The 17,500-nt window shown below is 34.3% G+C and overlaps 1 protein-coding gene across 1 annotated transcript in view; it reads left to right on the top strand.

Moving 5' to 3' along the window:
• LOC135215239 (dopamine receptor 2-like) overlaps positions 1-17,500 on the top strand; it is a 247,257-nt gene that overhangs the window by 198,130 nt on the left and 31,627 nt on the right. Inside the window, 1 exon segment of the mRNA XM_064249756.1 lies at positions 12,157-12,241. Within this exon segment, the coding sequence (XP_064105826.1) occupies positions 12,157-12,241 (85 nt within the window).

The raw sequence follows: 17,500 nt of genomic DNA, 5'->3' as shown, positions 1-17,500 counted from the left end.
AATAGAAGGAAGTGAACTAAAGACTATGTACGACACTAATGCTGAATTTGCTCTTAAAGCACGTCTATTATCTGCGTTGGCGTTTATACCGATACACAGTGTTGTGGCAACATTTGAATTTTTAACAGAAAACGACACTTTTCCAGCTGAACTTCAAGGAGTGGTAGATTACTTTGAAGTATCGAATAAAGTTTCGCATCCTCGTTTTTTATTGTAAAGCCAAATGAATTTATGTATTATAACTTTTTTCCTTTGCTTTCTTTTTAATTGTAAAGACAAATAAATTTATGCATTTTTCAATTAGTTTCGATCAATCTGTCTTTCGAGCAATTGATAGCTCGAGTAATAATTTTTCGAGCAATTGCTTTCGAGCATTTTGTTTCGAGCAAAAAAAACAATGATTTCGAGCAATTTACCTGGATTCTATATATATATATATATATATATATATATATATATATAGTATATATATATATATATATATGTGTGTGTGTGTGTGTGTGTGGAGTGTGTGTGTTGTGTTGTAATTATACTCATATGTAGTAGGTATATATATATATTCACATATATATTTACATATATATATATATATATATATATATGATAGAGAGAGAGAGAGAGAGAGAGAGAGAGAGAGAGAAGAGAGAGAGAGAGAGAGAGATAGAGAGAGAGAGAAGAGGGAGAGAGAGAGAGATCTTTCACGGAGGACCTCAATAATACAGAAGGTTTGGAAGAGACTTTATTCCCAAGATACCAAATATCTGGTTCCTTGAACCTTCCTTAGTAATGAGGTCCTTTGTGAAAGTGATAGCTTTATATGCAAAGAATTTATATAGTATATATATATATATATATATTTATTTATATATTATATATATTTATATATTTATATTTATAGATATATATATATATATATATATATATATATGATATGATATATATATATGATATATATATATATATAACGTTCAGCATATTTTAGATTTCTTGATATTTCCTTTTTTTTTTTATTTACCCTGAGAATGTTGCGTATATGCCTAATTTCTAGCCATTTTACATTTCCTTTCATTTCCTCCCTGTAAACAATGTAAATCTAAATGAATATCCCTCATCATTCTATAGCTTTTATTTGCCAATTTCGGAGGCATTATACCTTTGACGCAAAGACCGATAAGACGGATGTGACCATTAATTTGTGCAAAAATGATTGAAAAAGAGCAAAAAATAGTCGAAAGAAGAGGCCTTACCCTTGAAAATGTGAAATCAGAGATATCAGTGGAAACCGGATCGGTTAGAGAATTCTAAGGTTAGAACAAGCGCCTCAGCGGCGTGGTTGGTATGGTATTAGGCGTCCCACCTCGGTGGTCGCGGGTTCGATTCTCGGCCATTCCATTGAGGAGTGAGAGATGTGTATTTCTGGGTATTTCTGGTGATAGAAGTTCACTCTCGACGTGGTTCGGAAGTCACGTAAAGCCGTTGGTCCCGTTGCTGAATAACCACTGGTTCCATGCAACGTAAAAACACCATACAAAAAAAAAGGAAAAAAAAACCGATAAGATGAAAAACAGTAAAGACACATAGTAATACGTGGATCAACAATTTCAGCAGAAAAGTGCCAAATTATTATCCGTAATGAGCAAGCGGTGTCGCGGTGCATTCGACCACTTAAAAGGTTTCAGGGGAGAATGCTGTCTTTAATTAGACGAATCGTATCTTATACACTGTAGTCAAGACGGTAAAACAAAGGAAGAAGCACCCCATGTAAGATAGCAATATTGTAAACGCGAATGGGTACGGACAATAAAGTTCTGATGACTTTGGTGAATAAATCGTTTGTTGCATTAAAGAAGTATATATATATATATATATATATATATATATATATATATATATATAAAAGACGAATACCACAGGAAAATGATAGTCAGAAATCCAAGCGCTTTCGTCTTTACTAAGACTTGTCAAGGAGCTCCTTGACAATGTCTTAGTTTGGGATTTCTGACTATCATTTTCCTGTGGTATTCGCTTTATTAGGAAGTCACGTGCATCTACTGTGATTTTTTAAGACATATATATATATATATATAATATAAAATATATATATATATATATATATATGTGTGTGTGTGTGTGTGTGTGTGTGTGTGTGTATGAATTTTTTTTATCAAATCACCGTGATTTACATACGTGCATTGAGTAACGAATGTCCTTGATGGCCACCAAGTCGGTAATGTCACTAGAGTCCTGATTTCTCCTCTGTCCGCAGGTTCGAATCCCACGAGAGGACGAAATTATTATCAACTAAAAAAGAAAAAAGAATTCCCTTTGGTTAGCATATATGAAAATATATTAATTCCGAGGTAGAGCGAATTGGATATTGAAGGACATTTGTAGCTTAATGCATATAAATTATAATATATATATATATATATATATATATATATATATATATATTAGTGTGGTGTACGTTACATTCGTACCCCAAACTATTAGTATCTATTAAGGAAACAATATCAACATTTTTGGGGGGTATTTATGACAGAGAGAGGGAGAGAGAGAGAGCAATTAAGTAGAATTTATACACTTCTTTCGATACACCTGGGAGGGCACGCGGAGGTGTGATGGATAAAGTGCCCTCATTGCCAAGGGTTATGACAGCGGGCGGCGTCGTTCTTGGTACAGGGAAAAGGTTGCGCGCGATCTCGTGCCTTTATTGCCAATAAGTCACTCGAATAACTTGAGAGTAAAAATAGAATCCAGCGAGCCGTGAAAAAGCGATAGCGGTGACAGAAAAGGAAGGGTTTGAAAAGCGCGCGACTTACTCTGACACTTACGAGCGACTATGTAGACGCGAACCTCTTCGTTATTTTGATGTTAAGTTGGAAGGTTTTGTCTGTGTGGCCTTTTTCGTCTTGGGAGGATTGGTCTGGATGGCTAGGAGGAGAAAATGAACAGTATTACTTAGTGAGAAAGCGGGAAAAGATACGTTAGTTTGGAATGTGACAAAATACTGCCTTCACTTTATTTAAGTAAGAGAAAAATCAAGTGAAACACGTAACTCGATGAGATATACATTATTTAGCGATAAAGCACTACAGAAACCATTGATGGCAGCAGAGACTTGTAGAAATCTTTGCAGAAACAGAGACAAAAATATGAGATATGTTGAAGGAAAAGGGGAATATTATGAAGTATTGCCTAGATTTTTTTAAGTAAAAGAAAATCAATTGAAACAGGTAAGTGAATCGATGAGATATACGTACATTACTTAACGAGAAAGCATAAGAGACTACAGAAATCATTGAAGGCAGTAGAGACTTGTAGAAATCTTGGCGGAAATAGACAAAAATATGAGCTATATTGAAGGAAAAGGAGAATATTGTGTGTATGTGCACAGTGTAGTAGAGGAGAAATATAGAAGACGCGAGATCATGATAAAGGGAAGAAACGTGATAAAGAGCTTCAGAGAGAATAAGAAGTTATTCTAATACAAAGGAAATGCAAAGAGGAAGTTTAATAAGCAGATATATCCCAGAAGGAAGGTTTCGAATGGAGAGACAATACCTGAAGTAGATGAAGACCTATGTCAGTGAAGTGAGTATTATGATTGTTGAATGTGGAATATAAAAGAGAGGCAAACTGAATGATAGCAGGTTACCAAGGACTAAGGTAATTTTGAACTTGTATGGAGCGATAACTACGTATTCTGACCGTCGGGGAAGAGACGACGACGTAGAGAGTGTTGAGAAGATATTGTGGAAGATGTATTAGAAAGGAAATCTTTACGATAGAGGTGAAAGGCGCATTGTATGGAAGAAGGTCCGATGAATTGCAATTAAGCCTTCTGTAGCCACAAGAAAATTTTTTCAGAGTCTGGCGCCACTTACATATTGAAAGCTGTCGGTCGAGGCACATATGGCTAGCGATCTCATTCCTGACTGAATTGATTAAATCTGGAGGGTTAATTTCTAAAATTAGCCCCTCTGAGAAAAATGTATGTGGGAAGAAGATAAAGGTAGCTCTCTCTCTCTCTCTCTCTCTCTCTCTCTCTCTCTCTCTCTCTCTATATATATATATATATATATATATATATATATGTGTGTGTGGTTTGTTGTGTGTGTTGTGTGTGTATATAGATATAGATATATATATATGATATATATATATATATAATTTATATATGTATTATGTATCTATCTATATATATAAAGTAGCTCTATATATATATATATATAATATTACATATATATATATAAATATACATTCTCCTGTGGTATTCGATTATATTATATATTATATATAATATATATATATATATATATATAGTATCATATAAAAGATGAGGAGGATGGAGAGGAGAAGAGAGAGAGAGACGAGAGAGAGAGAGAGAGCATGAGAGAGAGGAGAGAGGGATAGAGAGAGAGAGAGAGAGAGCAGAGATAAGAGAGAGTGAGAGTTTTATGAAACATGAAGTGAGAATATCTATTTTGTCTTGGCCCTTAAATTATTCATGACCCAGCTGTCTGCATGGAAATGGACTGAACTCGAATGAATTGTGGAATGAATTTGTGCAGCAATTTCTCTAGATTTCCGAGTAACATAACTAGTTGTAGATACGCTTTGCAAATCAAGCAGATGTATCATATGTTTATGAAATATGAAGTAGTTTAAACAGTCTGTATGAACAGGCTATTGTAATTCCAGACACCAGAATAAAGTATATCACTTACTTCCAAGTTCATCAGTGCTCTTTACTTTCTTGAAAGACAGACCATTTGAAATGCAAGCATAAAAACATAATTAAATATATTTTTTCTCATTTACTTGGAAATTACAAGTTTGCTAAAAAAATAAAACTATTGAATCAACTAATTTAGCCACGATTGACCAAAATTGTTAAGTTATGAAGCAAAACAATTAATATTTATATGACAAAATTGTTTGGAGTTGGCAAGCGAATCTCTCTCTCTCTCTCTCTCTCTCTCTCTCTCTCTCTCTCTCTCTCTCTCTCTCTCTCTCTCTCTCTCTCGTGTGTGTGTGTATGGCCGTACGCTTAGCATAGGTAAACATAATCTTACAGGAACCCTTTTTTTAGGTTGTTGAAATAAGAGGAATAATAAGATCATTCTTCAAGTGCAATTCATTCACGTCTCTTGTCTTACTGTCGGTTCATCCATATCTTGGTGTGAAACTACTTCGTCGAAAGAGGAAATGGTATCAGTGGGATGTGATGGTGTCATGAGACAATGGGTACCATGAAAAGGCATCGGTATACCATGCAATGGTTGGGAAAGGAATTGGTAAGAAGTGAATTGAATGCAATCAGTACAAGAGAATAGTTCCGCTGAAAGTAACAGGAGTCCTGTCTAGATAACGATGCCTTGACAGCTGAATGGTGCCATGAAAAAGGGACTCGATGCCTTGGAAAGCGATTGGTGTCATGGGGGCAAGAATAGAGCCATATCACCATATAAAGAGCAAGGTGCCATACAGAATGGTGCCCTGATGAGCGAATGGTGTTCGAAGAAGAAGATGTGAACAAGCAAAGGGAATATTGCCGCAGGAAAGAGATTTCGGAAAGGGAAAACGTTGTGTAATTGTAAACAGAAATTGGGCCATACTAAAGGGCCGGTGCCAAGATGGTCTTTTGGTTATTGGAAGGCATCTATGACAGCGACCGAAGACAAACTTCTATGACCTAGGTGTCACTCCCAGAGGTGGCAGCCGCGAAGAGAGAGAACGGATTAAAAAGAAATGACGGAATATTAAATATTATTTTTTGCGCGCTCCATTTTTTTTTCTTTTTGGTTGGAAAGGGTGGGGGGGCGGGGGGCGGACGTGGACAGAGAATTCGGGGTGGGGGACGCAGCAGCGTCGTCATGAATATAGTTATGTCCCTCTTATTGAATGAAAGATTTGAATGGAATAAGAAATGAGTTTTAAGCTTCGTGGGTTCGCGTTGTGGAGAGAAGGAATTTTCTCATTTTTCGGGGATCTCTCTCTCTCTCTCTCATCTCTCTCTCACTCTCCTCTCTCTCTCTCTCGCTCTCTCTCTCCTGACACTCACTTTTATATAATATATATATATATATATATATATATATTATATATATTTTATATATATATATATATATATATATATATATATATATACTACAAGTTTTGGATCCTTTTTAAGGGGTAGTTACACTCATAGTTTATAATTAAGCCTAGGCGTACGTTTAAATATATATATATATATATATATATATATATATATATATATATATATATATATATGTATATATATATATATATATATATATAATATATATATATATATATATATATGATATAATATCGAATTCACCGTACCTTGGGAATAACGTACATCCGAGGTTAATTATAACTGGTGAGTGATAATCTGAACATGTTTTTAGATACAGGCGTTTCAACAATATAGCTAAAAAAAGCATTGGCTATCGAACACAGAAAAAAAAAAGGAAAAATTGGCCGGCTTAACAATCCTGGTATCATCAAACCATGAAAATATGAGAGCAAAAGAGATAGACAGTTACCAACTTACGTACCAGAATTTTTGTTGATAAACTAATCGTTAGAGGCAAAGCATGTCTCCATTGCACTAAGTTTAATCAAACTTGAAATAGTTTCGTTAGTGAAAGTCTTCATAGTAGGAGCAGAAACTTCACGGAGAGGGGACAAATCGAAATTTGGTTATCACACCTCTGGCTCTGGGACAGACATGGCTGGATCGAGCTTTGTGACTGGAAGGGTTGAGATGGGTTAAGGTGGCTCTGTTACCCCAAAAATCGATGGTGCCATCATGCTGACGAGCCCCATAACTCTTTAACATATAACTCAGTATAAAACCCTTAAGTGTACTCTTCATGAAGAATGCGTATCATGAAGTCTAATAAAAACCAATGCTGAACCAGTTCTCTTCGGAAATACAAATCGTAATAAAAGCATTATTCTGCTCTGCATTGGGAACATATTTTATAAACTTGTGTCAGTAAAAGATATCTTTTCATTTTGGGAAATGAAACCAGAAAATGCAAAAATATAAAATTCTGATCCTGGTCACAGAAAAGACCCGATTCCGCTCCTCTCTCTCCTCTCTCTCTCTCTCTCTCTCTCTCTCTCTCTCTCTCTCTCTCTCTCTCTTTCTCAGTCCCCTACTCGAGAATAAACTGCAGAAATCAGGATTCTCTGGAGAATAAACTGCAAAAATCAGGATTTTCTCGAGAAATAAATTGCAAGAGAAATCAGGATTCTCTCGAGAATAAAAACTGTAGAAAACAAAAAAGGATTCTCTCGGGAGAGAATAAACTGCAGAAAACAGGATTTTCTCGAGAAAAAAAAACTGCAGAAAAACAGGATTCTCTCTAGAGTCAACTGCAGAAATCCAGGATTCTCTCGAGAATAAACTGTAGAAAACAGGATTCTCTCGAGAATAAACTGTAGAAAACAGGATTCTCTCGAGAAAAAACTGCAGAAAACAGAATTCTCTCGAGAATAAACTGCAGAAATCAGGATTTTCTCGAGAATCAACTGCAGAAATCAGGATTTTCTCGAGAATCAACTGCAAAAATCAGGATTTTCTGGAGGATAATTGCAGACATCAGGATATTTTCGAGAATAAAAAACTGTAGAAAAAAACAGGGATTCTCTCGAAAAGAAAATAAAACTGTAGAAAAAAAAACAGTATTCCCTCTCAGAAATAACCGCAGAGAAAACAGGAATTTCTCTCGAGAAGAACTGCAGAAAACAGGATTCTCTCGAGAATAAAATTGTAGAAAGCAAGATTCTCTAGAGAATGACCTGCAGAAAACAGGATTCTCTCGAGAAATAAAATACAGAAAACAGGATTCTCTGGAGAAAACCGGATTTACTCGAGAATATTTAAACTGAAAAAAATCAGGATTTTCTGGAGGATAAATTACAGAAATCAGGATTCTCTCGAGAATAAACTGTAGAAAACAGGATTCTCTCGAGAATAAACTGTAGAAAACAGGATTCTCTCGAGAATAAACTGCAGAAAACAGGATTCTCTCGAGAATAAACTGCAGAAAGCAAGATTCTCTAGAGAATGAACTGCAGAAATCAGGATTCTCTCGAGAATAAACTGCAGAAAACAGGATTCTCTCGAGAATAAACTGCAGAAATCACGATTCTCTCGAGAATAAACTGCAGAAATCAGGATTCTCTCGAGCATAAACTGCAGAAATCAGGATTCTCTCGAGAATAAACTGCAGAAAATAGGATTCTCTCGAGAATAAAACTGCAGAAATCATGAGTCTCTCGAGAATAAACTGCAGAAATCAGGATTCTCTCGAGAAATAAACTGAAGAAATCAGGATTCCTCTCGAGATAAACTGCAGAAACAGGATTCTCTCGAGAATAAACTGCAGAAAGCAGATTCTCTAGAGAATGAACTGCAGAAAACAGGATTCTCTCGAGAATAAACTGCTGAAAACAGGATTCTCTCGAGATAAACTGCAGAAAGCAAGATTCTCTAGAGAATGAACTGCAGAAATCAGGATTCTCTCGAGAATAAACTGCTGAAAACAGGATTCTCTCGAGAATAAACTGCAGAAAGCAAGATTCTCTAGAGAATGAACTGCAGAAAACAGGATTCCCTCGAGAATAAACTGCAGAAATCTGGATTCTCTCGAGAATAAACTGCAGAAAACAAGATTCTCTCGAGAATAAACTGCAGAAAACAGGATTCTCTCGAGAATAAACTCAAGAAATCAGGATTCTCTCGAGAATAAACTGCACAAATCAGGATTCTCTCGAGAATAAACTGCAAAGAAAACAGGATTCTCTCGAGAATAAACTGCAGAAAGCAAAGATTCTCTAGAGAATGAACTGCAGAAATCAGGATTCTCTCGAGAATAAAACTGCAGAAACAGGATTCTCTCGAGAATAAACTGCAGAAATCACGATTCTCTCGAGATTAAACTGCAGAAATCAGGATTCTCTCGAGAATAAACTGCAGAAAACAGGATTCTCTCGAGAATAAACTGCAGAAATCAGGATTCTCTCGAGAATAAACTGCAGAAAACAGGATTCTCTCGAGAATAAACTGCAGAAAGCAAGATTCTCTAGAGAATGAACTGCAGAAAACAGGAGGATTCTCTCGAGAGTAAACTGCAGAAAACAGGATTCCTCTCTCGTAGAATAAACTACAGAAATCAGGATTCTCTAGAGAATAAACTGCAGAAATCTGGATATTCTCGAGAATAAACTGCAGAAAACAGGATTCTCTCGAGAATAAACTGCAGAAATCAGGATTCTCTCGAGAATAAACTGCAGAAATCAGGATTCTCTCGAGAATAAACTGCAGAAAACAGGATTCTCTCGAGAATAAACTGCAAGAAAACAGGATTCTCTCGAGAATAAACTGCAGAAATCAGGATTCTCTCGAGAATAAACTGCAGAAATCAGGATTCTCTCGAGAATAAACTGCAGAAAACAGGATTCTCTCGAGAATAAACTGCAGAAAACAGGATTCTCTCGAGAATAAACTGCAGAAAGCAAGATTCTCTAGAGAATGAACTGCAGAAAACAGGATTCTCTCGAGAAAGCAGGATTCTCTCGAGAATAAACTGTAGAAAACAGGATTCTCTCGAGAATAAACTGTAGAAATCAGGATTCGTTCCCTTGCTGGCTATCAAAAATACGGGGTTCTGATTGGATGTCACAGATGCAGTGATGGAAGATTACTATATTCCATCCCCAATTGGACGCGTCAACATGGATCCAGAGGTCATTCATATCCTCATTGTGTGTCCTAATGTATATGCGTATATGCAGCTACCTTTGCTTTAACAAACCAAATCTATTACCTGTGAGCATTATGCCACTGCATCTCTCCCCCCTCCCCCCCTCCTCTCCGTTTAACCAAAAGCTTATTAAAAGCGCTGGACTTCCATTATAAATGATAGGCAATACTGTTAGAGGATTTAACCATTAGAGGACAAGCTTTATATTCGAAAATTCTCTTCCAATAGCGAACTTAATTCACCATAATGTCACTGATAAAGGTACCACTCCCCATCCATAACCATAACCTCTCGCTCCCCCTGCTCCTCGCTCTCTCCTCTCTCTCTCTCTTCTTCTCTCCTCTCTCTCTCTTCTCTCTCTCTATCATCTATCGAATTCTAGAATTCTCTCGTTCTCTCTCGCTCTCTCCGTCCCTCCTCCTCCGTCTCTCCTCTCTTCTAGAATTCTGATGTTTATGGAATAATTATGACATTTTTTTTCTTTTTATGACGTATACCATTATTTTAAATTAATGGCATTAGTAATTGTGACAATATTAACAATAATTATGATAGGGGTAGTAGAAGAAAAATTAATAATACAGAACAGGAGGAAAGTCGACTAAAAGATCGAGAAGTTAGATCAGTCACTGAAATATTATTATTATTGTTATTGGAAATATTATTATTATTGGTTATTGTTATTATTATTTTATTATTATTATTATTATTATTATTATTATTATTATTATTATTATTATAATGACTGACTATTTTACTAACATCACTGATCCATTTAAAGGTTAACCCCTTTTTTATGATCTAGTTAAAACTTGGTATGCATATATGTACTCTAGAGGTTAGTGACTATTTTAGCCCAGATGTTTATAACCTGGGCATAATTTCCAAGGTAGAAAGTCAAGTTATAGATCAGAATTTCCTTTTCAGGTTTTTATTTTTTTTTTAAATAAGATTCCACTGAAACTTTGTATTCGTAAATGACTTTTTACCTTCAGCTATTTTTCAAGGAAAGAGATGTATCCAAAGGCCACCATTTCCTTATCTCAGAACATTTTATTTCGACGAAATGTTTAGGTCTTCCGTGCTTTTATACTCTTTTCCTCTAGTTATTACCCTGAGCTGTTTATTGAAGGTTACGTCATTCTGAAATTTATGCATTTTCTACCTAGATCTCGGGAACTATGGTAGGCAGAGGTCTCAGGTCTTCAGAATCTTTGCCAGGATGCTTTATGATCAAGTCCTATTTGCCAAAACCCTTTTATTTTCTAATTCCTCCAAAGCCCTGTTTTTCTTAGCTACGACTATCATTGTTTTTCCTGAAGCTGGCTCTATGCCAGCACGGGTTCTTGTTCTTAGGCAGCCTGTAAATTGCTGTTCCGTTTATTTTGACGAACCTGGTTAGGTAAGTAGTACCTTGGGGTTGAGGCGATAGGTGAATCTATCACTAAAATTCTAGTATTTTAAACGTAGATCAGAGATACTGCGATTTAAAAATTAAATAAAAAAAGTTACTGAGTATAACTTGTTTACTTGTATTTGCATATTATTTTACTCAACACTCGAGTACTTTCAGGCCCTCTCTGGGGCCCTTTCTCAAGAGATTTGTAGGTTGTCAGAAGACTGCTGTGCCTTGACCCAATCTGACAATCTACACATCTCTTGAGAAAGGGACCCAGATAGGGCCTGAAAATACTCGAGTGCTGAGTAACGTAGTACGTAAATACAAGTAAAAAAGTTAAACTCAGAAATTTTGTGGGTTTCTTTTTAAATGGCCGTATCTCTGCTCGATATTCAAAATACTAGAATTTTAGTGATAGATTCACCTATCGCCTCAACCCCAAGGTACCTACCTATAGACAGGTTCGTCAAAATAAACGAAACAGCAATTTACAGGCTGACTAAGAGCAAGAACCCGTGCTGGCATAGAGCCAGCTTTAGGAAAAACAATAGCAAAAAAAATATTGATAGTCGTAGCTAAGAAAAGCAGGGCTCTGGCTGAGTATAACTTTTTTACTTGTATTTTCATATTATTTTACTCAACACTCGAGTACTTTCAGGCCCTATCTGTGGTCCACACATAGGCCCTGAAAGTACTCGAGTGTTGAGTAAAATAATATGTAAATACGAAGTAAACAAGTTATACTCAATAATTTTGTTAGGTTTCTTTTTACATCTTCAGAAGGAAACTGAAAGAAGTTTTTGTTTTTCTTTTTGTTTGATATTGCAATTGTTAGATGTATTTCCTCTGTAGAATCTTTGTCAGAAAGTATAATATATTTCTTTCTTCGAAACTGCATCTTTTGAAGGTCGTGTTTCGCCTCAGAAAAAAACAAAAAATAAAAAACTAACGTTTTTTTCTTATTTCCAGGGCTTTCACGCGAATCCTGTGCTCTTGCTGCCCCAGAAGATGTCGCAACAGATATCAAACCAGATGGAAGGGTGGCATTGCTCAGGTAAGAATAACCTCTACTTAGTGTATCGTTTGTTGAATTATTTCCATTTTCCAATGAAAGTTGTGTTGTTATTTTCAAAAACTGGTTCTACACACACATATGGATTTAATCATCTGACCAAGAAATTCGGGATTATAATTATCAGAAAGGAAAACATAAATTATTCCTTTGGTATTAAACATAATAACGTATCAGTTGTGAACCATGTTGTCTCATCCTCAAGTGTAGTTGTGCAGATAAATCCTTAACCATATTTTTTTTTTAACTTTAAGCAGCCAACTTTCGAACTCTGACATCATTATGAACCGTATTTTCCCAGCATTCGAGTAATGATGTATGAAAAACGCAGATAGCTTGTCTCCGTCATTTTTTTTTATCCTTGTGAACTACATATCGGCTGCCTTCGTTTAAAGGTAGATGAAGAAGTTTAAGAATAACAAAAAAAAGTCCCTTGCTTTCAGTCGTCTCTCTTTGAACCATGCTATTCCCATTCCATAGAACGGTACATGAAAAATGTGTATATATATCCTCCTGTCTCTATTTTGATGTACTGGCACTGGACAAGTTTAAAGACATCTTGCCTATGCCTCCCTTGGAACCAATTGTATACTGTCATTTCATGGAATGTTATATGAACAAAATCAGCCAAATGTATTTGTACCTATGATCCGTGTGAGTTGTACCCTCTCATCTTTGATTTTGATGTTATGGGGGACAGACGGGTAGCAAGTCTGTACTACATTGATGTCTGCTTAAGAACCACGTTGTCCCTATTCTCGCACGAAGAGATTCGTTATCTCTGGATCCTCTCCTACCTCGTAGATTTGTACCTCTGCTTTCTGTTTTATGATAGGGAGTCTTTCAGTTTCTTCTTAGGAACTTCGTTCACTTCGCCTACAGGGAATTGCTCGTGGTCGTATCTGTTCTGGCGATATTTTTCAAAACTGCTGACTTTGAGTCACGCCATTTTTCGTATTACGGAAAGATGCATCATTTTAGTAACATGTACTTTTATCCACTTTTGATACATATTAGTGACTTTTTTTCTTGTAGACAAATTCGCGATGTTTCGCTGCACAGTTATTTTCTTTATCAGACAATCCATAGACAAATCCTGAAGCGTATTTGCAACTACCTCAATGCTGTCTCACTTGAATCTAATTTCGCATTACTTTTAAAGACCAGAACAATGACACATTTAGTCTACAAGAAGACAGTCTTTTAAATACATTTTTATCTTTTCAAGTCACTTTTATACAAACAAACCCGAAAATTGACACATGAACGTCTTTGTAACCCATGCTTTATTTTTTTAATTTTTTTTTTTACGAAAAAGTTAGTAAATGGATTGTATATGATTAATGATACATCATTGTCTTGCAAATCATTACATCTATATCACCATTTATTGAAATATTTCGCATGCAAAGCATTATATAAGTAACTCCATTATTTATTATAAGGACAGAGTCAAAATGGTAAATGCGCGTTATCCACATACACCCATCGTATATAACTTTGATATATATATATGGGATAGTATATATATATATATAGTATATATATATATATATATATAGATGTATGTATGTATGTATGTAGTATTTAATGTATGTATATATATATATATATATATATATATATATATATATCTTATATATATATATTATATATAGTATGTATGTTGTATGTATGTATATATATATATATAATATGTATATTATAATATATAGATTATATTATATTACTGTATGTATATGTATGTATGTAGTATGTATATATATATATTATATATAGATATAATATTATATATATATAATAGAATATAATAGATATATACATATTTATATATGGTATAGAATAAATAATATATATATATATATGTAATATATATTTATATATATATACCTATATACTATATATATATATATAGTATATATAGTATATATATATATAAATGATTTGTTTGTGTGTGTGGGTATGTATATATGTATAAACAGCATATGCCAATATTGATTTTGTAGTCTTTATGGAATCTGGATAAGAGAACAAACATCTTGTAACAAGAAGAGATGCATTTCTGTTTGCTATAATCATTGAATCTGTAACGACGAGTAGGTACAAGATCATGCCATTCATTTGATAGTATCAAAAATGAGGAAAACGTAATTTTTGTCAATATTTTTTATATCATTCTCTGAGGCTTAAGAACCGAGACGTATCTGCATATTATTTCTTCCTTCTTTTATTAAAAAATTGTTTAATGAATATTAGCGTTCAGTTACAACGCCTAATTGTAATTCTCTTGTTACATTGCCCGTCCATTCTTGCATACAAAGAATTTGAGAAAATAACCCTAATTATTTTATATCGACTTATTTAATAATACTTTTCCTCAAGTGTTTCGATTCATCAGCGTAGCCTGTTTGGAACTTTTCGTTATCCACTTAGTAACATTTTCAAACATGAAAATGAAAAACATAAATCCTCCATAAATGTTTGAGACGTTTCTTAAAATATTATTATTATTATTATTATTATTATTATTATTATTATTATTATTATTATTATTATTATTATTATTATTATTATTATTTTATACGAGTAGTGTAATTTGCTGTAACGCTTCCAAGCAGATGCTTATTCGTGTATGGATTTTTTTGGTGGGGGTGGGGTGGGATTCATAAATGTTAACCAAAAACAAACAGGCAACTACTGGAAGATACATTCTTGCATACGATCCATATTGCAAAAATAAAATGCGTTCATACCTAACATTACCGGATGCTTATTGCAGACATACAACCTCAATATTTAATTCACGCCGACGCCTGGTTATAATTTGGACTCCATTGCGAAATGAAATGTTATATTCGATAAAGGAAAATCAACGAAAGGTTTCTTTCGTAGCTTTTAGCATTCTCGATGAGACATCAACATGTGGAACCACTTAGCACGGAGTTTAGGTTTCTTTTTCATGCAGATAAATTAGGCAAACACTGACAATATTATCCGATGCTTTTAACAGAAATAGCAACATTACACGTTGCCAGCTGAGAATAATGATTATAACGCGAGACAAAGAACCATTAAGTGAAGAAATTCGTATGTCCATTTTCTTCTTGCTTTGTAACATTTTCCACATTATCTTATAACGATAATGATAATCATACGAGACAAAGATCCGTTAAATGAAATTTGTATTTCCGTTTTCTTTATACTAACATACCAAATTTTTTTAAGATGTACAATTTACAAAATACTCTTATTAGCTTACGAGAGCTGCAGCTATCATAAGATGTCGGAAGCTAAGAGCCGTATTTTGTGAATTGTTCATCTGTAAAAAATGAGAATTTAACAAGAATGCAATACAGACACTTAATGGGTCTTTTTCTCGTATTATCGACTGGGACGTGAATGTTCGTCGACTTTTAACCAGTAATAATAACATCATTATCAATAGATAGTACGTAATATCGTTATACATCTAAAACAGTTATTCTCAATCCTCAAACTGGGTGCCGTGGCATCACAGACAGTGCCTAGGGGTGCCGTAAGATTGCCATGAATTTTGTCTCGGCTAGATCATCTCAATGAACATTCGTTTAAAAAAAAATTATTGCAGAAGTCTTCATATAATTATTATCAGTGTGTCTACTCGAACATAATATATGCGTATATATATATATATATATATATTATATATATATATATATATATGTGTGTGTGTGTCTATATATATATAAATATATGTATATATGTATATATATATATATATATATATATATATATATATATATATATGTATATATATATATAATGTACGAGTAGACACACATAATAATTATATGAAATCTCCTGCAATTTTTTTTTTTCTAAACGAATGTTCGTTGAGATGATCTAGCAGGATGGGAAATTATTTAGTTAAATGTTGGCCTAATAGGTTAAGATGTCACTGAAGTCCTGATTTCTCCTTTTGTGTGCTGGTTCGAATCCACGAGAGGACGAAATTTTTATCAACTAAAAAATTACCCCCCTCGGTTAACATATAAGAACATTTGTAGCTTAATGGGTATATATATATACTTATATATATATATATATATATATATATTATATATATATATATATATATATATATATATATATATATATATATATATATATATATATACAGTTACAAAGACATTTATTGTTGAGAAGTAGAACTTCTGAAAGACATCCACAGGTGTGGGAGTCAAAAAGAGGCCCCTTCAATTTTTTTGAATTTTTTTTAACGTTTTCTTTCCAACTGAATCTCAAAGGAATGCTGAAAGCGCTCTCACCTCAATAGTAAAGTATTATTTTGTAAGTCTCTGCTTGCATGCAGATCGTTGCTTTTGGTAGAGAAATTTAAGGAAGTTTTTAGATTCATGCAAAGGAGAAATTAGCGAGCTCGTTGGTTCAGTTGGCGTGGCTGCGAAAAAAAAAAACAACTCTGTCTCCTTCTTTCTCTTTCCTAAAGCGAGCTCAAGTTAGGGCAGGTATTCTCAGGCGTATGTATTACTTTCGTACACGCAGACACATATACATGCGCTTATGTATGTGCATTGCTTTTGGTGAATGGTTGTGCTTATTCACAGTGTTACCCGGTATTCATCTCTCTCTCTCTCTCTCTCTCTCTCTCTCTCTCTCTCCGAAATAGGATTATATACATATACATATGTAATTGTAATAGCCACAATGCCCTCTTAACTTCTCAAATTCTTTGCTCTTTTTTATTTATTTATTTATTTATTTATTTATTTATTTATTTTGGATACGCTTGTCACTACAAAGCCTCGAGATCCAACTTCAAAGAAATATGAAGAAACCATGATGTCCGGTAGAGGGAAGACGAACCCGTAATGCCATAATCACGACGAGGTCACCTTGTCGACATGACTTTCTCGTACCCAAAAAAAAGAGCAAAGAATTTAAGAAGTTAAGAGGGCATTCTGGCGTAACTGGTAAAAATGACCAGTAGATTCTACATACATACATATAGATATATATATATATATATATATTATATATATATATATATATATATATATATATATTATATATATATACACTTGTGTATAGCTGTGCATTCATTGCCGTGCTCGAAGCCACAATTCAAAATTTCATTGTCCTCTCCCTCCAGACACTCGCTCACAACTCGACAATGTTTCGTCTGTACTTCAATAAATTCCTCACAAAGAAATGAACAAACGCGGCGACTGGAGACATTCTTTC

This window comes from Macrobrachium nipponense, chromosome 5 (genome assembly GCF_015104395.2).
Source record: "Macrobrachium nipponense isolate FS-2020 chromosome 5, ASM1510439v2, whole genome shotgun sequence".
NCBI classification, from domain to species: Eukaryota; Metazoa; Arthropoda; class Malacostraca; order Decapoda; family Palaemonidae; genus Macrobrachium; species Macrobrachium nipponense.
The sequence above is the reverse complement of the archived record's forward strand: the minus strand, read 5'-3'. Positions and strand labels throughout refer to the sequence as shown.